This window comes from Amaranthus tricolor, chromosome 5 (assembly GCF_026212465.1).
Source record: "Amaranthus tricolor cultivar Red isolate AtriRed21 chromosome 5, ASM2621246v1, whole genome shotgun sequence".
NCBI classification, from domain to species: Eukaryota; Viridiplantae; Streptophyta; class Magnoliopsida; order Caryophyllales; family Amaranthaceae; genus Amaranthus; species Amaranthus tricolor.
In genome coordinates this window covers 14,353,200-14,377,585 of record NC_080051.1, presented here as the reverse complement: position 1 = coordinate 14,377,585, position 24,386 = coordinate 14,353,200, and the positions used below count along the sequence as shown (strand labels likewise).

The 24,386-nt window shown below is 32.2% G+C and overlaps 1 protein-coding gene and 1 non-coding gene across 3 annotated transcripts; both read right to left on the bottom strand.

Annotated features, from left to right (window-relative positions):
* Positions 1–1,490: 1,490 nt before the first annotated feature.
* Positions 1,491–1,570, bottom strand: TRNAL-UAG (transfer RNA leucine (anticodon UAG)). The gene has a single exon. It is a non-coding gene; the product is annotated as a tRNA-Leu (tRNA).
* Positions 1,571–11,659: 10,089 nt separating this feature from the next.
* Positions 11,660–15,292, bottom strand: LOC130813213 (50S ribosomal protein L4, chloroplastic). Of its 2 annotated transcripts, none has more exons than XM_057678987.1 (2): positions 14,160–15,292; positions 11,660–11,967 (listed from the first exon to the last, which is right to left on the bottom strand). In XM_057678987.1, the coding sequence occupies exons 1-2, from the start codon at positions 15,019–15,021 to the stop codon at positions 11,942–11,944; spliced, it is 888 nt and encodes a 295-aa protein (XP_057534970.1). In that variant the 5' UTR covers positions 15,022–15,292; the 3' UTR covers positions 11,660–11,941. The 2 variants fall into 2 exon arrangements, with proteins under 2 accessions (XP_057534970.1, XP_057534971.1); XM_057678988.1 differs by having other exon boundaries at positions 14,169–15,179.
* Positions 15,293–24,386: the final 9,094 nt, after the last annotated feature.

Genomic DNA, 24,386 nt, shown 5'->3' with positions numbered 1-24,386 from the left:
GAGACATCATATCAAACCTTAACGAAAGTTATTTCCCCGTAAAGAAAGATATTTCAATACAACTTGACGTCTCTTTTACATCATTCTTCATGCACGGGGCTAAATGTTATAAGTAACATTTACTTATTATTATATTTACAGTGAAATTACTAAGATGCGCTTTTATCCTAAACTTAATCAATTGCCACGTGTACTTCAGAATCTGTCAGCTCTAATCTTCTCCAAGTAACCTCTCCTAAACCCTAAATCAGTCAAACCCCAATGAACTATGATCTCCTTGATATCATTTCCTACCTACAGTGAATTACCTAAATACCCCTCCAATTGTTCGAATAAATACTCACTATATCATTTTTCACCATAAGCTAATAATAATTAGCATTACTCTACCGAAATTTACAGTCAACTATATATTACTAAAATCATTATATACCTTCGGATAATACTTAATTCATCCTACGATCAGTTAATCTTGCTTTACTCATAGTTATCAATCATCTTTTCTATTTCGGAATTGGCTTGATCGTCAGAAGGGCATTCCGGAAAACCACGCCCAGATAAGGCTAACGCTATTATTGCATGATTTGAAGGCTCTTCTCATGTAGGGTCATAAACGTTTCACAGTATATCAACACGAATCCCCGATAACTCTTTATTTTCAGGTATCACATGTATCTATTAACACTTTTAAGTTTCAACACCGAAACAGTTCGAACATTTGACATCTCAAATGCAAAAATAGATATATAAGGAATTCTAATGAGCATTTATAAAAGCTCAATAAATACTTTTATTTTTAGGTGAATTCGTAAATAGCTAGTTATTTGAAAGTAGTTGTTGACTTGTTATGGATTTACATTATTAAAAAATAATTTTTTTAAAAAAAAATGTCATAATTCGACTTCACCGGAGGTTCGAGAATCCAGAGCAAAATCGGTGGCCATAAAATTCGAGTTCAAGTTTGAGGTGAAGGTAAAAAAAAATTAGTCTTTATTTGGAGCAAAGTCGGAGAATATATATAATTTGATTCAAGTCCGACTCATTATCATCTCTAATAAATATGTGATTAGTGAGGTACTAAGATGATCAAAATAAGATTTTGATCATTTGTAATGATTTTTTACGAAAGTTCTACCTTCTAAAGTTGTTTAAATTGAAGAAAACTTCTGGTATTTTACAAGGAATATCCAATTATAACATAGTTGATAAAAAACTATTTAAATTTTCCTCAGAATACAGCAAGTCTTGTATGAGACAGTCTCACCCTGAGATATTGAGATAGATCTATACAAGCAGCCCATTATTAAAAAAAACCATAACAAAAAAACAAAAAAATTTAAATTACACCTATACAGAAAACAGTTTATTTTTAAAAAAAGTAATTTGAAATGATTCAATTATAACTATCTCAAGATGACGGCTGATTGCTTAAATAATGCAGTTTGATATATATAATGATAATATCAAGTTTAAATTAAACACAAAAATATTGACGGCTGTGGGATTTGAACCCACGCCCTTTCGGACCAGAGCCTAAATCTGGCGCCTTAGACCACTCGGCCAAACCGTCTTACGCTTAGTAATTTAGTATTTTAAATTTATAAATAAAGTACTAAATAAATTATTTTTTCCAGCAAACAGTCTTAGCTTATTTATGTGCTCTTCCGTCTTCTCTATCCTTTCGTTTTTCGTTGCTAACTTAATGAATTATACAGAAAGATAAATAATGCTGATGTTATTTCTTATACTCTCTTATTCACCTTACTTATTTCATTTACTTTTTTATACGTGTCGAAACAATATTTTAATCTTTAATATATTTAATTGTGCTTGATTAAAAATTATAAACTTTACTATTAATAATTTTTGCATTAAAACGAATAAAATAAAATCCTACACGACTACATTTAATTTATAAATTAAGAACAAAATACAAATTAAGAGTGATTAATGAATAGTAATCAAAAAGTAAATGAGACAAGTAAGAAGAATAGGAGGGATTGATAAATTAGAGTGTCCTAATCATCATACCAAATGTACATCACTCTAGCTCATAAAAATAGTAAACTAGAGTGTAATAAGAGAAAATTAAATTTTGTGTTGTAATTGTCTATGTACCAAATAAATATAATTTTAGGAAAAATTGTTAATGTACCTAGAAAAGCTTACTTTAGTTAGAAATTACCTTGTATATTTTTTTATCCAAAAACTACTCCGAAAATTTATTTTTGTTGTCAAAGAGTACTTATTAACAAAATTAATCTAAATTTTTTTTTATCATGTGCAAATTACGTAACAGAGTTTTATATATATATATATATATATATATATATATATATATATATATATATATATATATATATATATATTTTCCTTCCCAACATCTTCTTCATTCTAACATATGGAATCCTAATTTCGAAAATTCTCCTCCTTTATTATCTTTTTCCTTCTTATTCTCCATTAAAATAATATGTTCAAACTTTAAAATTTGTCCTTCATCTATGCTTTAAATTGTTCATCTACCAACCTCATTTCGAAAAAAATAAAAACTTACCCAAGGATGGAAGATTTTAAATGGCAATGTTGAAGAGTTTGGGGAAGATGGCGGTAGGAACTGTCGAACCTAACCTAATTCCCTTTCTCAATGTTGTTGAGTTTGGGGAACTTGGCTTTTGGGGAAGACGACACGTGATTCATTAATGATTCTTATTACTTATTTTATTTATTTATTTTTGTTAAATCTTGTAATACTATGAAATTTTGGATGGATTCTCTTAGTAGATACTCTTCGACAATTAAAATAAATTTTCTTGGTAGTTTGTGACAAAAAAATATTATAGGTAATTTTTTTATAAAAGTAAGCTTTTTTAATTACTTTCTAATAAGTTTTCCTTACTTTAATTTGATGTCATATACATTTTATTTTACATTTAATTATAAAATATTTTGATCAAAGAAACTTTAATACAGATAAATTATTATCTACACTATTGATTAGGGGCCAAACAATGAATTTAAATTAAAGGGCCCAAATAATAGATAGGGCGTTATAGAGATTTAGTGGGTCCTTGACACATTCAAATAGGGAGCCCCTTTAATATTTAAATAAATTTGTTATTATATAAAATTACACAAAACTTAGTCGAGACGGTTTCATTATGAGACTGTCAATTTGGATAGGCCCTATTCGCGCATATAACAGCCTCACATGCTTTCCCTCCTTTTTTCTTTTCTGCATTTATCAATTTTGACCTTAAAGTAAATGTTAAACAGATCAGTTAAAATAGAAAATGTAAAATTTGTCCTATAAGTGATCAATTTTGACTTTAAATTGATTAATTTTGACGTTAAATTGATCAATTTCTGCCTAAATATGATTCTATTTTCACAATCTCAGAACGAGGTTAATAAAATGGTATTATTCTAGCATTCTAGGGATGAATTTCCAACAACAAATAAATGATTAATAACACTATCAATAATAGTGTTAAAACATTGCATACTACAAGTACTCTTATCCAATGCAACATGATAGTTTTAATGGAACATAAGAGTACTTATATTCTTTAATCATCGATCAATAATGGTAATGTGATATTGCTCTTTCTTCAACAGTTTTTGTTTATAATGGATTTGGAAATAAAGTTGTAGGTGTAGTATTTGCTTACTCTTGAATGCTTTTGGAAAAGATCAATAGTTCACGGCTACTTTGTTATAAAAATTACAATTTTGATATAAAAATGATCAATTCCATTAAATGAATGCTTTTTGGAAATGATCTAAGAATTCATGGCTACTTTGTTATAAAAATTTTCAATTTTGATTGAAAAATGAGCAATTAAAACCTTACAATGATCAATTGAAAAATCAATTTTGACCTTAAAGATATCAATTATAACCTTAAATAGATCAAGCACTAAGCGCATATGGAGGATAATTATTTTTGGCTTGATTGGGCCATCCGTCTCATATTAAGACGGTCACATCCAAGACCAACCGATGAAATTATATAAAAATAATAGAAATATTTTTGTTTGATAGTACATTGATTGCATTTGTTAAATATATTTCATTACATTAATGTTTCGAAAATTTACCTTGAATAATCCAACCTATTTGTTATTTTCCTACAATAATCCCACCTATTGATTAACCATGAATAATCCCAACTTTAAGGGGTATTTGCCTAGAGTAAGCTTGGGTAACTTGATGACCTGCTATAGTAAGTAACTCACAAAAAAAAGTAAAATGAAAAATAATTTAAAATTAGAGAAAAATTTTTAAATTTTACATAAAAAATTCTAAATGATTAGAAAAATCATAAATGTTTTTGAAAATTTTTTTAGCATTTTCGACATTTTATTTTAATTTATGTTTTTTAAAAAATAAAACTTGTTATAGCAAGTTATTCGGTCACCGGGTTTACTCTAAGAAAATACCCCTCAAAGTTGGGAATATTCATGGTTAATCAATAGGTGGGATTATTGGAGGAAAATCACGAATAAGTTGGATTATTCTAGGTAATTTTTTCTTAAAATTTTATAGTATTATAAAATATAATAAAAATACAATATAATAAAAGAGCTGTAAAATTCCAAATGGCAGCCTCAGAATACATGATGATTTGGCAAAATATTGTAATATTTGAGAAATTAATAATTTAAGACGAGTGAGTTTAAGGGAATTATTAGTGCGAGAATAACTTTAAATACACATGACATAAAACATTCTCAATTTAATTCCTATCCTCTTTTCCCCCTTCTTTCAAATTGATAAAAAAAATAATAATAATAAAAACAAAAACAAGCACTCAAGATCCTTCTTCCTTCCCTCTCTCACGCGAACTAAAAGGAAATCAGGCAACCATTTTCTCCTCCCTTCCCTTTCGTATGAACTAAAAACCAGCTAGATCACCTTCCTCCTTCTCTCTCGCCGCCATACCCTTTGAAAATGGCGGATTTACACTAAAATTCTTCAACTAATAGTCGATCTCCTTCCCCTCTCGTAGTCCCTGAGATCGTACGCCCTAGAACCACCACTATTTCTCGGTGGTTACTTCTCATACAAACAGCAACAGTCGTGGCAGCAGCCCCATTTCTGGTCGATTTTGGTGTCCTTGTTCCGGGGAAAATTGCAGTCAACCTATATCTCCTTCACAAAATCAGTCGGGTATAACACCTCTTCTTCTCTTGAAATTGTGCCTTTCCCTTGCCATTTTATGATACTCTATTGAACCAATTTTCTATTGTTCTTTCCTTGAATCTTATTATTGTGTTAATGCATTCAAGAATCTTGTCACCATGAAAATAATGGAAACCTCAAGTATAATTATATGTGTGTGTTTACTTTTAATTAAAAGAATCTAGTGATGGTTGATGTGTGATTATAGGAGATTGTGATTGAGGAGCTTTGGAAAGAATTCTAAAATTAAATGTAATTTGGATTTTATGATGTATAAATGGTAAATTGTTGAATGTTGAAAAAATTTGTTGGAATTATTAATTAGTATGAATTTATGAAGATTAGAATATCGATAGGATGTTGAATGTGAAAAGATTATGGGAACTTGATGTTCTTGAATATTAGGAGATTCTTGTGAAATTACTAATTGTGGATAAATCTTTGTTGTTGATATTTATTGAATAGTTGGATAATTGTAAGTGTTGGATATAACCCTCAATTTCATATGATTGGATGTTCTTGAAAGTATCTAGGGTATGTTTGGAAATTATTAGTTGAATGGATAAATTAGTTGTGTTCTTCTTTTTGGATAGTTTGTTATTCTTGATTGGTTTTTTGGTTTTGAGTCTAGATGGATATAGAAGTGTTTGAATTGGAAATTCAAAAAGAATTGTGGAGACATATGATCTTTACAAGAATATAAGCTAGTCTTAAACAAGGCTATATATTTTCTTTATAATTTTGGGGGTTGGAGTTAGAACTTGCGCAATCTTTGAAATTAGAATTATTAGAATAGAAGATGGAACTAAGATGCGGTCATAGGAGGAGATGCAATGAGTTATATGAACCTAGTTTGTAGTATCAAATGCTTTGTTGTGATGTTATGTTTGTTATGCTCCAGGAGACGACGTCATCGAGGAACCTTTCTAGTGATCGCGGAGAAACGGACTTCGCTTCTTGAAGCGTCATTGGTGAGTAGTAGCAGTCCCTTAAAAGGGTCTGGCCAGACTATTGTTTGAAATGGTTTTATTAAGCTGTTTTGGAAATTATAATTATTGAAACTGATTCGTGATTGATTGATTATATTGATAATGTTATATAGTCAATGGATCGGGCTCACGAGCTGGTCATTGACGGAGTTGTGGAGCGTTGTCTCTTTACTCCCTTTTTTTGAGTTGAATTGTCATTTAAATATTGACTAGCCTCACCCGAGAGTGACATAGCCTTAGAGCTATGGATGTTCCTCTCAACTAGACTCCCTATGCGCACATAGATCTAGGAAACTGATGTTGCTTTTAAACCTTTGTTTTGAATTACTGTGTTTTATTGTTTTGGATTGTTACTTCTCATCAGTTTAATCTGATCCCTTGTTGTTTCCATCTTTTAGTTATTTACAGATCGGATTCGGTCGGGAACGATGGGTTAGCGGAGTTAATTTGAGTTCCAAGGATGTTATATTGAGCTGTGCACGTGAGAATTTATAGTTTGTATTAGGATTTTGAGAAATGTATATTAGTCTTGATTATGTTGGTTATATTGGACTCGAAGTGAATTGTATGATTACCTTGTGTTTTAGTTAGATGTTTGGTTTGAAAATTAATTGAGTTAGTTACGTTAAAGAGCTGGTGACCCCTTTACTCAAGTTTTGGAAGTGTGATTTAAATTTCTTGGAAAATGAATCCCGTGATGACCCTGTTTACTCAGTCAACGGTAAGTCGGGTTGTTACATTTATTGCATAGGTGTTTTAGTGAATGTCTATTATTAAATTCGCTCTCTGACAAAGCTTCTCTAACAAGATTAATTTAATTATACAATATAATAAAATTATACAATAAAATTTCAAATGGCAACCTCACAAGACATGATGATTTGGGAAAAATTTATTGGTTATTTATTGCTTAGGTGCTTTAATGAATGTCTACTAATAAATTTGCTCTCCGACAAAGCTTCTCTTACAAGATTAATTTAAAATTATTTTTAATAGAAAGTAGTAGAATTTTTCCATTTACAGTATCCAACCTTATAAAATGTAAGAATTAATCAATTCTCTTAAAACTACTAAATTTAATTTTTTTTTAATTTATAATCATTCATTTTTTTTTTGTGATCAAAAAATCAATGAAAAAAATTGGGAAATTCCATGTGATAACCTTGAAATTTCGGCTTTTCCACGTGGTAGAAAAATATATTTTTTTAATCCATACGGTAACATTGACATTTCAACTTTTCCACGTGATAGACAAAAGGAAAGTTTTTTAGGTAACTTTACACTATTTTTACGCAACATAATAATATTTAAAAAAAAAAAAGAAAAGAGTCGTGATCAACCTTATCAATCACATATTTCGAAATTCAGTCGAAATACGTATTAATTTAACCAATAGAAAAATTGAAAGCTCAAGGTCACCACGTTGATTTTAAAAAACATTTGTGAAAAAGTCAAAAATTCAGGGTCATCACATGGAGTTTCCTAAAGAAAGCTTATCTTGCAAATTTAATTTTAAATACTTTTTATTAGATAGTAGTATGAGTATCATGCATAAAATAAATATCACTAAAAATTAATTGTTTCCATAAAAACCGATTTCATTCAAATAATGATGATTTTCTTAATCTTTACTTTAGAATCAATCACACGTTGTTATCATTAATTTTATCTATTTTATATATATATATATATATATATATATATATATATATATATATATATATATATATATATATATATATATATATATATATATATATATATATATATATATATATATATATATATATATATATATATATATATATATATATATATATATATATATATATATATATATATATATATATATATATATATATATATATATATATATATATATATATATATATATATATATATATATATATATATATATATATATATATATATATATATATATATATATATATATATATATATATATATATATATATATATATATATATATATATATATATATATATATATATATATATATATATATATATATATATATATATATATATATATATATATATATATATATATATATATATATATATATATATATATATATATATATATATATATATATATATATATATATATATATATATATATATATATATATATATATATATATATACTTATACATTCGTGCAAAATACAGGGCTATATGTAATAGCAATTAACTAACAGTACAAAATATAGACAATTGTCATTCACACGTCAAGGACGCTCTTCATCTCGAATTCTTATATGGTCTTCGCTTAACACCTAACAAACAAAAACATCATAAAAAGCATTGGATTAATTTGGAAAGCAAAATCATTGATGATATTATCGACATCTATATTTTCTGAAGAGTATTTTTCAACTGATAAAATTATCAAACTATTCAATCTATTTTATCACATTTATGACCTCAAATAAGTATTTAATAATTTTAGTTTAGAAAACCTTTTTTTTCATCGAAGATCGTAATTACAAAAACAATTAAGAACATTTTATAAGCAATGAAAACATTAGGATAACAATCTACAAATGTCTTAAACTTTAGAATTTTGAATGGCTGACATTCTCATTCAACAAATTCATTTGCAACACTTTTAGTTTAAAGAGAAATCATTAAAATCAACATAGAAGATTCATCAATGATAAAATGGGAAGTGAAAAGTAGTACAAGATTCTATTACTTCTTATTATCGTCTAAATGTCTTTCTAATAGATTTAAATAAAAATTCAAAAATAATTTCAAATTCCTCTACATGCTCAAATATGCTTTTTAAAGAAGTAAATGTCATGTCTACAACTCTAAGTGACATCAACAAATTGAATTTCATAATCCCTATATTATTCTCATCAACTTTTTTTACAATAATTCAACGTTTTGCCTTCTCCAACTAGAAGCAAAACATTTCTCTCTATACTATTCAAAATATGACAATACATCTCCTACTTGGTTTTTGCAACTACTCACACAAATATGACAATAAAACGACCTTTCTCATTTTGGGGTTTAAAATCATAAGACTTAAACACTTTTGATTTTACTCTCACAACTGAGTATTATAAATAGATTTTAAAGCTAAATAAGAGATATTATCATGTATAAATTTTCATTGTTTTATAGAACAAATATAAAAGAAATACGATTTTAGGCATCAAAAAACACACTTTTATAGAACAAAGAATCCTTTTATGAGTTCTTGTATTTTTAACTCTTATGGCATATTTCTTTTTGAACACTTATTATTTAGTTGGAAGTTTGTGCTTTGGACCAATGAAGATCAATTGGTAGTCATATTTTTGGAGTTAAATAAATTATCTATTTAAGAATTTTATCAAAAACTTGAATTTCAAATGGAGTTTTTATGTTTTATCAATGAGATTTTGAGGTTCTTCATCTTCCACTTGACTATCTTCCATGGATCGGTTTCAAACTAACTAGGAATCTTTATTCTCTTTACATTAATGCTTTTTATCTAATTGTTGTTGTTAGTTATTTCAACATCAAAAATTCTTATGAGAGACAGTCTCTTCAAGAGACGCATTTATTTGGACCGGCCCAATATATTATTAGAAAAAAATTAACAAAGATGCGATTCATTACCTTTGTTAACCTATTTGAAGTTGGTGTTTTAAGTTATTGAAATTAGCATTTTAACCTATTCAAGTTGGATTTTAACCTATTAAAGTTGGTGTGTTAATTTATTTAGAGTTGGTATTTTAACATGATAAGTTGTTAATCTATCAAAGTTGGTATTTTAACATATTAAAGTTGGCATTTTAACCTGTTGAAGTTGATATTTTAACCTAAGTGGAGTGGTTTTTTAACCTGTTGAGTTGTTGACATATTAAAGTTAGTATTTTAATCTAGGAATCCCACCTTTTGAAAATTTTTTAATAATCCAACCTTTTGCTTTCAGTTTGTTGTCAGTAAACCCTTCAAAAAATGGCCTGCTATATCAGGTTACCTCTCATCTTCTTTATTCTTTTTAATAATCCAATCTATTTTCCATTACCTGCCAATAATCCAACCTTTACATTTTTTTTAAATAATTCAATCTTTGCTTTCAATTTGTTGCCAATGGACCCTTCAAGAAGTTAAATGAAATAGCTATTAAATCCCAAGCTTACGAAATTGATTATTGGATAAATAGTAATTGTCTTTACATACATATCCTATCAACTAGGGGAATTCAAAAAATCTGACACGCTTGTCCCGATCTGTCGATCCACTGACCAACATCCTAAATGGCGGGTCAATTATAAATAATATAATCCGGATTGGGTACCCGACCCGCCTTAACCGGGTTGGGTCATGGCCACAAAATACATTGAGTCAGGTACTCGCCGACACATTATGTATTATCTTTAGGGCTGACAAAAATTGACCTGACCTGAACCTAACCCGAAATAAGTCGGTTTGGGTTGAGACTTTTGACCCAATTAATTAAATGGGTCAACCTGACCTGATCTGTTTATTAAATGTGTTAGGTTCAGATTAAAATTTTACACGTTAAAATTTTATAAACATGATTATAAAAATTAGTAATAGTCGTATGTTTTTCGCTTTCCTTCAAAGTATATTACCCCTTTAAATTAGTGGCAAAGAAAAATTGTGGATTTTTTTGATAATAATTGAAGAGAAAATGTGTTAAAGAAACTAAAAGAGACTTAATATGTATGGAATAGATATGTTGGATTGTTATAAATTAGTGGCAAAGAGAAATTAAGTATTTAGCTTCTTAAAGGTTCATTGGCAACAAAATGAAAACAAAGGTTGAATTAATAAAAAAAAAAATTTTTAATGTGGGATTATTAACAGATAATGGGAAATAGGTTGGATTATTATAAAAAAGGAGAACATGAGAAGTAATTTGATATTAACAATTCATTTTCTAAATGGTCCATTGGCAACAAATTGAAAGCAAATGTTGGATTATTAAAAAAATTTCAAAAGTTTGGATTATTGGGAGGTAATGTAAAATAAGTTGGATTATTCACAACAATTTTTCCTTTAATATATTGAAGTTAGAATATTAACCTATTGAAGGTGGTATATTAACTTGTTTAAGTTGGTGTTTAATGCTGCTTAAGTTGTTATTTTGACTTATTTAATTTGGTGTTTTAACCTATTGAAATTGGTGATTTAACCAATAAATGTTGGTGTTTTAAACTAATAAAGTTGATATCTTAACCTGTTAAAATAGGTATTTTATAGTTGTTTCTTTAAGCAACCACAATAGAAACTTCAATATGTTAAAATACCAACTTCAATAGATTTTTCGTCCATCCCATATACTTTTGGTACAATTTTTTTATGGAAATTTGTACACCACTTTTCTATTTTTATTCGGACATTTCAACTCTACTTTAATATCATCCGCACAATTTAAAAGATCCCATCACTTCTCAATTAAAATGAAACTGATCATGAATGAAACTCTACATTACTCAGTGCATAGCAACAAGCAAAACATACATATTCCTCTATTAATGATCAACATTGTATACACTGGATGGAGCTCACTAGTCACTAGTGCTCGACATGAACAAACACAAATACATATTTCTCCGTTACAAACAGATAAAAATCGTATACAATGAATGAATTCATGAAATAAACCAAGAAAGCAAAATGCGTGTACCAAAATCTATGCGCTTGCAGCATGTACTAATAAGTCGGGACCTGTTGGATTTATACGGTTAATGATCGTCTGAGCTAAAACAAACAGCCTGCTTATCTACTCGGTTGCTTCAGGAGTGCCGTCTGCCACAACAAAAATACCAGGTAAATAAGCCCTTATCATATCAAACTAGCACAGTTTCAAGTGATGAACAGATAAATAACAAATAGTTATATATCAATACGTTTTCACTAGCTACACAAAGAAAAACGGATGCAATCAACTCATGTTCATGATATTCCTTCAACAATACTTCAACGTTTCTAAATTTGATAATTACCTCAACATCATTCATCATCATATACAGTATATCCCGCATACACAGAATATACCAATTGGACAGAGCAACCCAATATACACCAACTAGACACCGTAGTAGAGTTATTACCTCAAATGAATACTACTACCTACATTCACTAAATTCTGCATAGGATAGATCAAACCCCTGCAACACCTAGGAACAAAAGGTTTCAATATTTTTTATAACTTTGGCAGTATAAATGCAGTCTTATCTATTTAAGATAATCCGTATATGGTAACTCTTACCATCAGCCATTTGGTCCAATTGAACTACTTGGAAGCATGTCCACAGAAAATGATGCTATTACAAACTTCGAAATTGCAAAGCTTTATCTACCTGTACAACATCTCTCAGTTACCCAATAAGGGAACGTACGAAGTCCGCAGAACATTGGATATTATCGGTGATCATCAAGGAAAAGACTCAGACAAAGCTTGCTAGTTACTATCCATCAGATTAAAAAGTAGTCAGCCAACCATGGCAATGAAGCCATATTATTTCTCAGACACAGTACTTATGAAGTACATGTAAAACACAGCAATATATGTCGATTTCCAAGTGAAAAACTCACAAATGACTTGTTATTTATGTCTATTACGAATAAGAGTAGTTGTCTGTTATGAAGACCATTATAATTCACGTGTCAACGGATGGACATTAGTCCAGCAAAACAAACTTGGGCCAATTCATATAGACACATTGGAGAAGCCAAATAGTATTGTCAACTTTAATCTGTGAAAGAGCTGGTGATTTTAGCCCCAGGATTATACCAACTTTTCAAACCCAAACAACTAATCCCATCAATAACCCTCCTTCCCTCCAAAAAGACTTAGAGTATGCAACAAAATCATAACGTCTTTAAAAATAAGGTCATTTGGTCATTCAGGTGCACATTACATGAGTAATGACTCGTTACGATACTCGGCTGTCATTATCGATTTATAGGTCCAAGAGCCACACAAGTAATAAAGTTATTGATCAATTTCAATCACCAAACTTATCATCCCGGAAAGGATACAAAACAGGCTCACATCTTAACTTATGTCATAACTTCAATAAACTATCCATTCAGCATCACTCACAACTTCCCAACACTCTAAATAGCACAATAACACAAACAATCAAGCCGCAGTTTTACCTTTATAAAAATTTCAAATCCCATTAAGCTCTATAAGGCTCAAAATAGCAGAAAAGCTCATACCACTACTAAAACAAAAAATTAGTCTAATTCACATTTGGTCCAACAAATTTACATAAGCTTATGTTTTTCCCAACATGGAAATATGGTTTCTTTACTTCGGTTAGTAACTAGATCATAAGACAGATAGGAAAAAACAAATTTATTCTTCATATGCAACGTTACCTAATTCACTAATCCCCAATAAATTTTGGACCATTTTGGAATGATTTAGCAATTGCTGGGCAGCAAATGGTGAATTCATACAACAAAGAAGGTAATTCATGCATCTTGTCAATTGAAAAATCAAAGCAAAATGCTATTTCAAACAAACACAAACTTATGACTACTTAATGCACAAAAGCCATCACCATCCTCACTTCCATCATCTTACTTTAGGTTACTCATAACTTCCATTCTCAATATTCCACCACCTAATAAGCTTTAGTAAGTTCAATTCACTTCAACTCAGTTCAAGTAAGTTCATATAAACTCAATGTCAATGAGGTCCAAGATCAACACAACAGAAAATTAATGTGAAATGTTATTCTAACTTCAAACCAAAATACCCATTACCATACCCAATTCCGTAACATTCTTACTTTTTGTTCAACTCATCTATTTCATTCTTGCATTTTCACTACTTAGTAAGCTCCTAATAAGTTCAGTTCACATCAATTAGAATCTGATAAGTTCATACAAGCTTAGTTTCAATGGGGTCCAAGAAACAACACAAGACAAATATACAATCAATGAAAAATGCTATTAATTCTAGTTTCAAACAATAAAACCACTACCTTCCTCACCATCATTTTCTTGTCCTTGTTCTTCCTCCTCCTCTTCATTGTCATCCTCATCCTCATCATCATCCACAGAATCAACCCCATACCTCTGATTCAAAAAATCCACAGCTTTAGTAGTAAAAACCAATTTCTCAGCCCCCAAAATATCAAACAAATTCAAACTCCTTGGAGTTAACATCTTCAAACTCCCAATATTCCTCCCAGATTTCTCCACATTTTCTTCCAATTCTATCATCAAAAACGTTGATTTCTCCGATGGATCAACACCCCACCTTTCCATTGCACTAATAAAATCCTTCGTTCTTGGCTTCTGGAAATTCTCACCAAATTCCTCCACAACAATCAAGTTTTCAACACCACTAGCAATCGCAGTAGAAAGTGCAAGTCTTTTTTCCTTCTTATTCATCTTAATGGACCAATCTCTAGGCTTTGGCCCAAATACAACCCCACCACCAGGCCTAAGAGGAGAACGTTGTGACCCACGTCGAGCCCGACCAGTTTTCTTTTGTGGGTATGGTTTTCTTCCACCACCACGGACTTCCGCACGGGTTAAAGTTGAAGCCGTGCCACGGCGTTTGTTTTGGAGGTGGGTAATTAATGCACGGTGTACAACTGCACGGGCCGTGTCGGGTGGTGCAGTTTTCAGATTAAGGTAAGTTTCACCTGTTTTTTCACCGGAAAAGTTGAGGATTGGGAGAGTTGCGAGTTCGGATTTGATGGAAAGAGAAATTGGGTACTGGGAAAGAGAAGAAGATGGGAATTTGAGGTGGGTTTTAGATGAAATTTGAGGTTTAGAAGTGAATATGGAGGACGAGAAAAAAGAGATGGAAAGTGAAGATGAAGATAAAGTTGCCATTGTTGTTGATTCAGAAGTGCGGTTTTTGGAGGGAGGAAAATGGTTCCACCTTAGCTTATCCGTTGTATATAGATACTGAGAGAGAGAGAGCGAGAGAGGGGACTGGATTTTCCTTTTCGATATGCTTGTCTAGTAGAACTCCTTCAAGCGGGGGCTTGGGTAGTTAGCGGATTGAGAAGTGACTAAAAAATTTACTTATGGGTTTAAATATTTTAAAGTTTATCTGTGTTTAGGGGTATTATTTTTTTTTCAGCCTATTTTTTAAGCCGGTGGGACTTGTAAGTTGGCGGATATTTCTTATAATACAAATTATAAAATTAAGTTTTAAGCAGGTAGGCAGGTATTTCTTATATGTAAAATTTTGTTGTACTTTGTAAAAAAAATAATGTGTGTATTACTAAATCAACGCATTCGAATTTATAACAAACAAATACTTCACTAAATTAAACTATAAACTTAAATCTGACATTTAAGAAAGTTGGGTAATGGATATGGACATGGGTAGCAAACTAGCAGTAATAAAGTTTGGTGGGTAGTAGTACTAGTTTAATAGAATTATTTATTTAATAATAAATTTAGCGGGCGGACGGTTATATCCGTAGGTATTTATTTGGTATCGCTACTCACTCATTTATCTTGACGAGTGGGTATTACCCGTCCAAATTTTAAATTTTTTAGAAAAATATTGTTCAAACTCGCTCATTTTTCGAGTCGGGTGGGTCGAGCCTGGCGGGTAGCTCACCCATGAACAACTCTATTGTCTAGTATACATAAATTTGATGGTTTTGGTTAATTAGATTTTTCAAGACGCTTTAAAGTTAGATATTTTGTTCATATTGATTTTTGTTAGGAAAAATTACATAGAATAATCCAACCTATTCATGATTTTTGTACAATACTCTCACCTATTGATTAACCATATATAATCCCAACTTTGAGGAGTATTTTTCTAAAGTAAACCCGGTGACCGAATGATTTGCTATAGCAAGTTTTATTTTTTAAAAAAAAAATAAATTAAAATTAAATGTCAAAAAAAATGTTAAAAAAATATTCAAAAAAATTATTATTTTTTTTATTATTTAGAATTTTTTATGCAAATTTTTAAAAATTTTTTAAATTAAATTTCAGTTTACTTTTTTGGTGAATTACCTACTATAGCAGGTCATCGGGTTATCCAAGTTTATTGTAGGCAAATAACCTTTAAAATTGGGATTATTCATGTTTAATCAATAGGTGGGATTATCGTAGGAAAATCATAAAAAGGTTGGATTATTCTAGGTGATTTTTCCTTTTTATTAATGGTAAATTTATTTTAAAGTCGGATCAAATTGAGTTCAGTTATAATGTCAGATAAATATCTAATTATCATGTCTGTTTTGAACACCTATAGTTTTGGCCATTAAACAATCATGAACTTGTGATAGTGTGTTTTGATTATTGGTTGTTGGTTTTAGCCGTTAAATAAATAATTTTTCAAATATTTTCATGATAGCTAGCTCAGTCGATAGTTCAACTGGTCAAACTAATAATAACTCTACCTAGAGGTTTTCAACGGGTCGGACCCTTATTTTGAGCCCTTATCAAACCTATTTTTATAAGGGCTTTGTAAGGGTCGAGTTGAAAATGGGCCGGACAACAACAGGCTCTATTACAACTAAAATGAAGCGGATATAAGGGCCTAATAAGGGCCGAAAACGAGACTTGATAAACAAAAACAACGAGCTCTACTATATTATTATAAATGACAATGCCAATGAGAATTAACGTTTTTACAATTTAATTATTGTAAACAATAATTTAATTATTATAAATTGATCAATGGGGATAATAATAATAATTTTTATTTATGAAAACGGGCATGGCCGGGCCGAGCCAACCTTTTTAAGCCCCACGCAAATAAAACCCGTATTAAATTTTAAAGGCCCTTATTTAGCCCAATCCACATTTACTCGGTCTCAGCCAACTATATGCCAACGGACCATGCCAATTTTGATGAGGATTTTTGGAAAAATTAATTATTGACTACTCATGGGATAAAAGTGGTAAAAGTTAAAAAAAATGCACTCTTTTTATTCTAACTTTTAAAATTAAACTTTTAGGTAGTTTTAAAAGACACGAATTAAATAAAAAATTGATTGTTATCTTGAAAAAAAATAAAATGCCAAAAGTCACTTATTGAACCAGGCCAATAAAATACTCCCTCAATTATTTATGATCTTACTATACTTTTATACTTAAGAATTTTACTTTAATTTCAATATATTTTTATTCTTAGCAACGGTCATACATTTATATCCATAAATTTTTATCTTTTTAATTTCTAAAGATAGAGTACAATGAAAGTTACAAAGATTACATATGTATGAATTTAAAATTTTTAGATTTTCTATCAGCATTTCTGTTATTGTAATTTTGTTAAACATGCAAGTTTTACGCTTTTAAGATTTTTGATAATATAAAAGAATCAATTCAATCTAATCGCATGGTTAAAATCATCATGTGCCAATCTAACATGCCAAAAATAATGTAAATAATCACTTATATTGTCTATTATGCTGATAGAGTTTGATACGAATGAAAGCGTGAATAAATACACAAATAGCCACATACTATAAACCGAACTTAGATATTATGCTTCCATTGGCTTCAAATACAAGTTATAGCCTAGTCGATTCAAAGCGGGCCGAGATAAGATTTCTACTACAATCGGAAGCAAAATACACATCTCTTAAAACCAAAAGATTTTCCAGATGTAAATAAAAGTGCAACTTGTCCTTTGCCATAGACCTTGATAACCTTGATTGAAGAATTGTTCTCCATGAGAGATACACTTCATCCAGAAACTTAGAGTAAGGTTTTGAACATCTGTTTATTATTGCAAATGTTCCTGTCTAATTTTGAAGAACAATTAATTTAAGATTTTAATCTCCTGATTAGTTGTTAATCAGATGATTTTTGCTGGTAGAGGTCTTAATTTAATTCCTTACCAGTTATGCAGTAAGATCTTTGGATGGAGATGCTGATGATTCCTACAAAACACACCAAAGGGGTTAGAAAGGCCCGAAATTCTATTCGGGGGCCTACTCCGACGCCCAAGTTAGTACAGATCAATATATGGATTGCCTAACAAGTCCTTCGAGGTGCACAGTGGCAACCAGGTGGATAACTGCTTAGGGCTTATTTAGACGTGAGGTCTTTTTGTAATAATTTATCACGACAAATGTCGATTATATCTTTTGTAAATCTTTGTTCCGTTTCTCTGAAAATCAATGTAGAATTCTGATATTCAGTTAAGATCGTTTGTATTTAATCACCTTGGATTCTTTTTTCCTTTTCTTTCTCTCTAAGAAATTAGTTACCTCATTTATGGCGCTTTGGTGAGTATTTATAGTTGATGATTGTGGAGCAAACATTCCTTTTCCGACCCCTAAAGACATTCTTTGCATGCACCACTCTCCTTTTTAGACGTGTCAACCCCTTAATCACAATCGAATACGTTATTTGTCCTTTGTGGCGTTTCTAATTTCTCCTTTGAACACATGTCCCATTTCATAAAAGTGATGCTTTGATGAAGGACATGTGTCCTCACATGCTCGTGAGCTTCTCATGCACTAACCTTCTAAGCCTGTATACAAAATCCTTAAATAATCTTGCCGGATAATTATTCTCAGATAACTACTTATTAACACGAAATCTTCTCTCAGATTCAGGCAGGTTTAATTTCCTTTGACTGTCTTTTTATGAATAATAACCTTCAAAATATTTTACAAACACAAAGCATGTGTTAAAGTAGCAAAATTGATCCACCAACACAACATTCATATTATATCCGTTGGTTTGATATTTCAAACAATTGTTTTTGTAATCAATATTTGCAAGATCACCTTTAGTAAAATAATTATTGCTTGATGATGCATGGCCCTTTGTCTTCAATTTTTTTCAGTTTGTTCAAGCGATTTTCAATTTTCCATATCCTGAAGAAGAGTTATTGTTAATTCATAGGAACATTGAACATTGATGTGTAGGATGGAACAATCTAAGATTGTACATATTCTAAATGGAAGAGAATTGTTGAATATTTAGAGCATAATAAAAGTATAAAATTTTTTAGAATACTAAGTATACTAAAATATAATAAGTAAAACTCACGGTAAAGTAGTATGAAAATAGTAGGGGAAAAGGGTAAAAACCTATGTCAATAATGACAGAAAACAAACAAAGTGAAAAACCAGAAAGAAGAAAATCTACGGTACGCAGAGTTTGATCAGAGGCATAAGCGCGACTCACGTAGATATTCGCGGCACGTGGAGCAGCTTCTCGGCGGATTATTTTGTGGGCCTTTCCTTTAAAGTGGCGGTTATGCTATTAATTAAACCTAATTAAGCCCACTAATATGTCACTGAAGATTAAACAGTTGCGAAAATTAGGGTTTTAGGAATAGTTTTCTGTATATTCAAGGAGTAAACCATTCTTCAATATATACATTAACACTAGCTTCTATTCTAAGGAACTAAATATTCTATACATTAATTAAGGTAATTTAGAATAATCTAGAATAATCTAAATATATGAAATATATACTTTCCCACACTCCCCCTCAAGTTAGGTCGTGGGATCACCGATACCTAACTTGCATAAAGTACTAATGAAGACCTCTGATGAAACGGCTTTTGTGAGAATGTCAGCTAGTTGGTCTTTCGATCTAACAAAGGGAAGACGGATGATCTTGTTCTCCAGTTTCTCCTTGATAAAATGTCGGTCAATCTCTACATGTTTCGTTCGATCATGTTGAACCGGATTCTCAGAGATGCTTATTGCTGCTTTATTATCACAATATAGAAGACTTGTCCGTGTCTGGTGGCAATCTGGATCTCCTAAAAGTTTTCTGATCCATAGAATCTCTGTGACCCCTTATGCTATTCCTCTAAATTCTGCTTTAGCACTGGATAAGGCAATTACCTTCTGCTTCTTACTCTTCCAAGTGACCAGATTACCCCCTATAAGGGTGAAGTATTCTGAAGTAGACTTCCTGTCATCTCGATCACCATCCCAGTTTGCATATGTGTAACCGATAAGATCAAGGTTATCATTCTTTGAGTAGAAAATACCTTTATTACTGGTTCCCTTTAAGTATCTCAAGATCCTCAGGACTTCTGCCATGTGTTCCACTTGAGGTCGATGCATGAACTTACTTACAACTCCTACTGCATAGGCGATATCTGGTCTCGTGTGAGATAAATAGATCTATTTCCCTACCATCCTTCTATAACGATCTTGATCTGTCATTTCTGCCCCTTCAACAATTTACAAACCATAATTAGCTACCATAGGAGTCTCTGCCGGTTTACAGTCTATCATGCCTGCTTCTGCCAGGAGATCTAGGGTGTACTTTCTCTGATTAATGAATATTCCCTTCTTTGACCTTAAAACCTCTATTCCAAGAAAGTATTTCAATTGTCCAAAATCCTTCATCTCAAATTCTTGGAATAATTTGCTCCTGAGCCGATCAATTTCCTTAACGTTGTTCCCAGTAATCACCATATCATCAACATAGATAACGAGACATGTAATTTGGTTTCCACTCTTCCTGAGAAATAGAGTGTGGTCTGAGTTGCTTTGTCTGTATCCAAATCACTTCATTGCTGTAGTGAATCTTCTAAACCACGCCCTTGGAGATTGTTTCAAACCGTATAGCGCTTTTTTTTTTAATTTACATCTTCTCCTTGGTTATATTCATTTGAGTAACCTGGTGGAGGTTTCATATAAACTTCTTCTTCAATCTCCCCATGCAGGAAGACATTTTTCACATCAAACTGATATAGGGGTCATTCTTTGTTTGCTGCTATAGAGAAGAGTACTCGGATAGCATCGATTTTAGCCACAGGTGAGAATGTTTTCGAGTAGTCTATCCCGTATGTCTGTGTGTACCCTTTTGTGACAAACCTTGCTTTATACCTCTCAATGGTTCCATCAGCATGATACTTGACCGAAAAAACCCATTTACATTCAACAATCTTCTTCTTACTTGGTAACATACACTTCTCCCATGTCTCGTTTTTCTGGAGGGTCATGATCTCCTCATTCGTAGCTTGTTTCCACTTCGGATCTCGGAGGGCTTCTTCAGTGCTTTTTGGAATAGTACTGGAATAGAGAGAAGTATTGAAGGCAACAGCAGTTTGTGATAATTGTTCATCATCCCGTCTACAAATGGGATATCGGGATTTCTGGGATTCAAACTCAGGATCATATCTTTTGGGAGGCATTCCTCTTGTACTCCGTGGGGGCAATTCATATTTCCTGGGAACAGTAACACTACTTGGCACAATATCATTAGTAGATATATCAATGAAAGGAGGAGGAGAACTTGGTGTTACCTCTTGTTCGACCGGATGCTCAGAGAATGGAGTAGTCTGAGGAGATGGATTAGTGACAATGTCGGTGGCAATATCAGTGGTAGTGCCTACTTGTTCTTCGGGGTCTCGACTGTCAACCAAGGGATGAACTAACCAGCTAAGATCCTCACTCACACTCTCCCCCTGAGATCGAGGCTGGGTATAGTAGTAAGATTGTTCAAAGAAGTCACAATCCATGGTGGTATAAAGTTTTTTATGGAGGGGATCATAACATCGATAGCCCTTCTGAGTAATGCCGTACTCAAGAAATACACACTTGACAGCCCATGGTTCAAACTTGGGTCGTACCCTAGAGGGAAGGTGGACATACACTACACACCCAAATATGCGAGGAGGAAGGGGATGAGAAAAGGGAACAAGGGTAAAAGTATGGAGGGTGGCAAGAGGAGTTTGGAAATGGAGGGTTTTAGTAGGGAGACGGTTCATGAGATAGGTGGCAGTAGCAATAGCCTCAGGCCAAAAACGAACAGGCATACGAGCCTCAAACATGAGAGCTCGTGATATCTCAAGCAGGGTACGATTTTTGCGTTCAGCAACCCCATTTTGTTGGGGAGTGTCTAGGCAAGAGGTTTGGTGGACAAGACCATGATCGAGAAAAAATTGTTTCATAGCAACAGAAATATATTCACCACCATTATCTGAGCGAAGGATCTTAGGTTTTGCATGGAATCGAGTAAGGATCATGTTATAGAATTTAACAAATACATCAAAAACTTCAGATTTGTGTTTCAAGAAATAAACCCAGCACATACGGGAACAATCATCAACAAATAACACAAAATATGCAAAACAATGAGAGTCAATATGTGAAGCTGGCCCCTATACATCAGAATGTACTAAATCAAACGGTTTGAGAGCACAAGTATGACTGGGAAAATAGGAATGTTTATGGCTCTTAGCTAGTACACAAGTTTCACAATCTAGGGATGTAGTATAACTATGAAGAGAAGTAAAAAGTCGTTTTAGATAACCTAGGGACGGATGACCTAAACGACGATGCCAAGTCCACAATTGATGAGCAGGAGATCCGTGAGCAAGCATTGCACTACTATTTTGAATCACCCCATCGACATAGTATAGTCCACCTTGTTCAGTACCACGCCCAATGATCGTCTCTGTCTGAGCATCCTGCACAATACAATTTTCAAAGGTTAGGAGCACAATATAATTCATTTCCTTGGTTAACTGACTAACAGACAATAATTTATGAGACAAACTGGGAATTAACAAACAATTTTTAAGATGAAGAGAAGTAGAAATATTAACAAACCCAGCTTGGTCAACCGGTACACATTCCCCATTAGCTGTCTGGATATGGGTTCGGTTAGTAGGATGGGTTGATAAAAAATCACGGGGATCAAAAGTCATTGTATCAGTTGCCCCGCAATCAAATATCCATTAAGAGTGGGGTTTATGGCTAAGAAGGCTTGTGGATATTATGTGGTGTGGGCCAAAAATATTAGTGGTTTTGTATTTGGGCTTAAAGGTATGGGTTGTATGTGGGATTTGGGAGTATGAGGTAGGGTTGTGGGGTTATAAATAAGAGAGTGAGTGAGAAGGGGTGTGCTTCCCTCCCCATGTGTTGCGGTTGTTTCTCTCTCTTCCCTTCTCTGTTTCTCGCTGTTGTTTCTGTTGTCTGTTTGGTTTGTGGTCACTGTTTCCTCTCCTTCCCCCTTGCTGCAGCCCCTAACTTTACCTGATTCCACACATGATGATGGTTGGTCGGCAGTATTTAGGTAAGCCTGGCCGCCGGACGGCCTTGCCGGTGCCTTGGTGCCGGCTTTTCGCTTTTGTAAATCGTTCCACCAATCGGGGTACCCCACAAGCTTGAAACATCTCTCCTTTGTATGCCTTGAGTCACCATTATGAGTACATCAAAGTTTTCTTCGGTCATCCTCTTCTCGGTTTCTCTGGAGGGTCTTGTTTCGCATGGCCAAACCCGATTCGATCTCTGAGGGACTCGTTCCCAAAGATGAGACGCCGTTCATTATTCTCCGGCGTGCTATTTCCCGTCTGATTGTGGTGTAGGCTGCCTCCACAGTTGGTAAGGGGTCATTAATCATTAATCCCAGTGAGAAATTGATAAAGTCTTTGCCTTTATATATACTTGTTAAATTCTGTTATGTCCTTCGAGCATACCATTGGATTTGGCATTCTCCAGTCAATTTCTTTCCATAATATATTGAGTTTACCGTAGTAAACCTCAATGGTGTCATTGGCTTGTCCTAAAGTTGCTGCCTTTGAACTTAGATCAAAGATCTAGAGTTCGTCTCTACCACATCCCAAGAGACTTTCAATTCCTTGCCATAGGCTTTGTGTAGTTGTATAATTCAGGAATTGATTAAAAATTTCTCAATCTATGTTTTCAATAATCCATGCTATGACCATGGCATCCCTCTGTTCCCATTGAGCATAATCGGGGTCTGACGGTGGTGGAGGTGCAGCAGTGATGTGACTGAGCCGCCCTCGACCTCCAATGGCTACGTGCATTAACTTGCACCATTTTGTATAATTGTGATATGTAAGTTTTTCTGAGATTTTAACAGTGGTTGGATTTTCGGTTTGGTTGGTTGTTTTGTTGAGTTTCTGAAACATCTAGAACATTTGTTCCATCTGTTCCATGGATATTACTTGTTTTTGTGTTTTTTCTTCTGAAAAATCAGCCATTACAGGTAAGATACGGTACATGATGAGTCCTTCCCGGATTTAAACCCTATGGCTCTAATACCATGAACATTAAACAGTTGCGGAAATAAGGGTTTTAGGAATAGTTTTCTGTATATTCAAGGAGTAAACCATTCTCCAATATATACATGAACACTAGCTTCTATTCTAGGGAACTAAATATTCTATACATTAATTAAGGTAATTTAGAATAATCTAAAATAATCTAAATATATGAAATATATACTTTCCCACAGTCACTAGCTAATAGACATGCATGGATAAGTT

Excerpts from the sequence above, each read along its gene's own strand:
- LOC130813213 (XM_057678987.1), bottom strand. The coding sequence starts at position 15,021 with ATGGCAACTTTATCTTCATCTTCACTTTCCATCTCTTTTTTCTCGTCC. Across the intron at positions 11,968-14,159 it reads AGAAAATGATGGTGAGGAAG|ACGGCACTCCTGAAGCAACC; the intron begins GTAGTGGTTTTA and ends TTGTTGTGGCAG.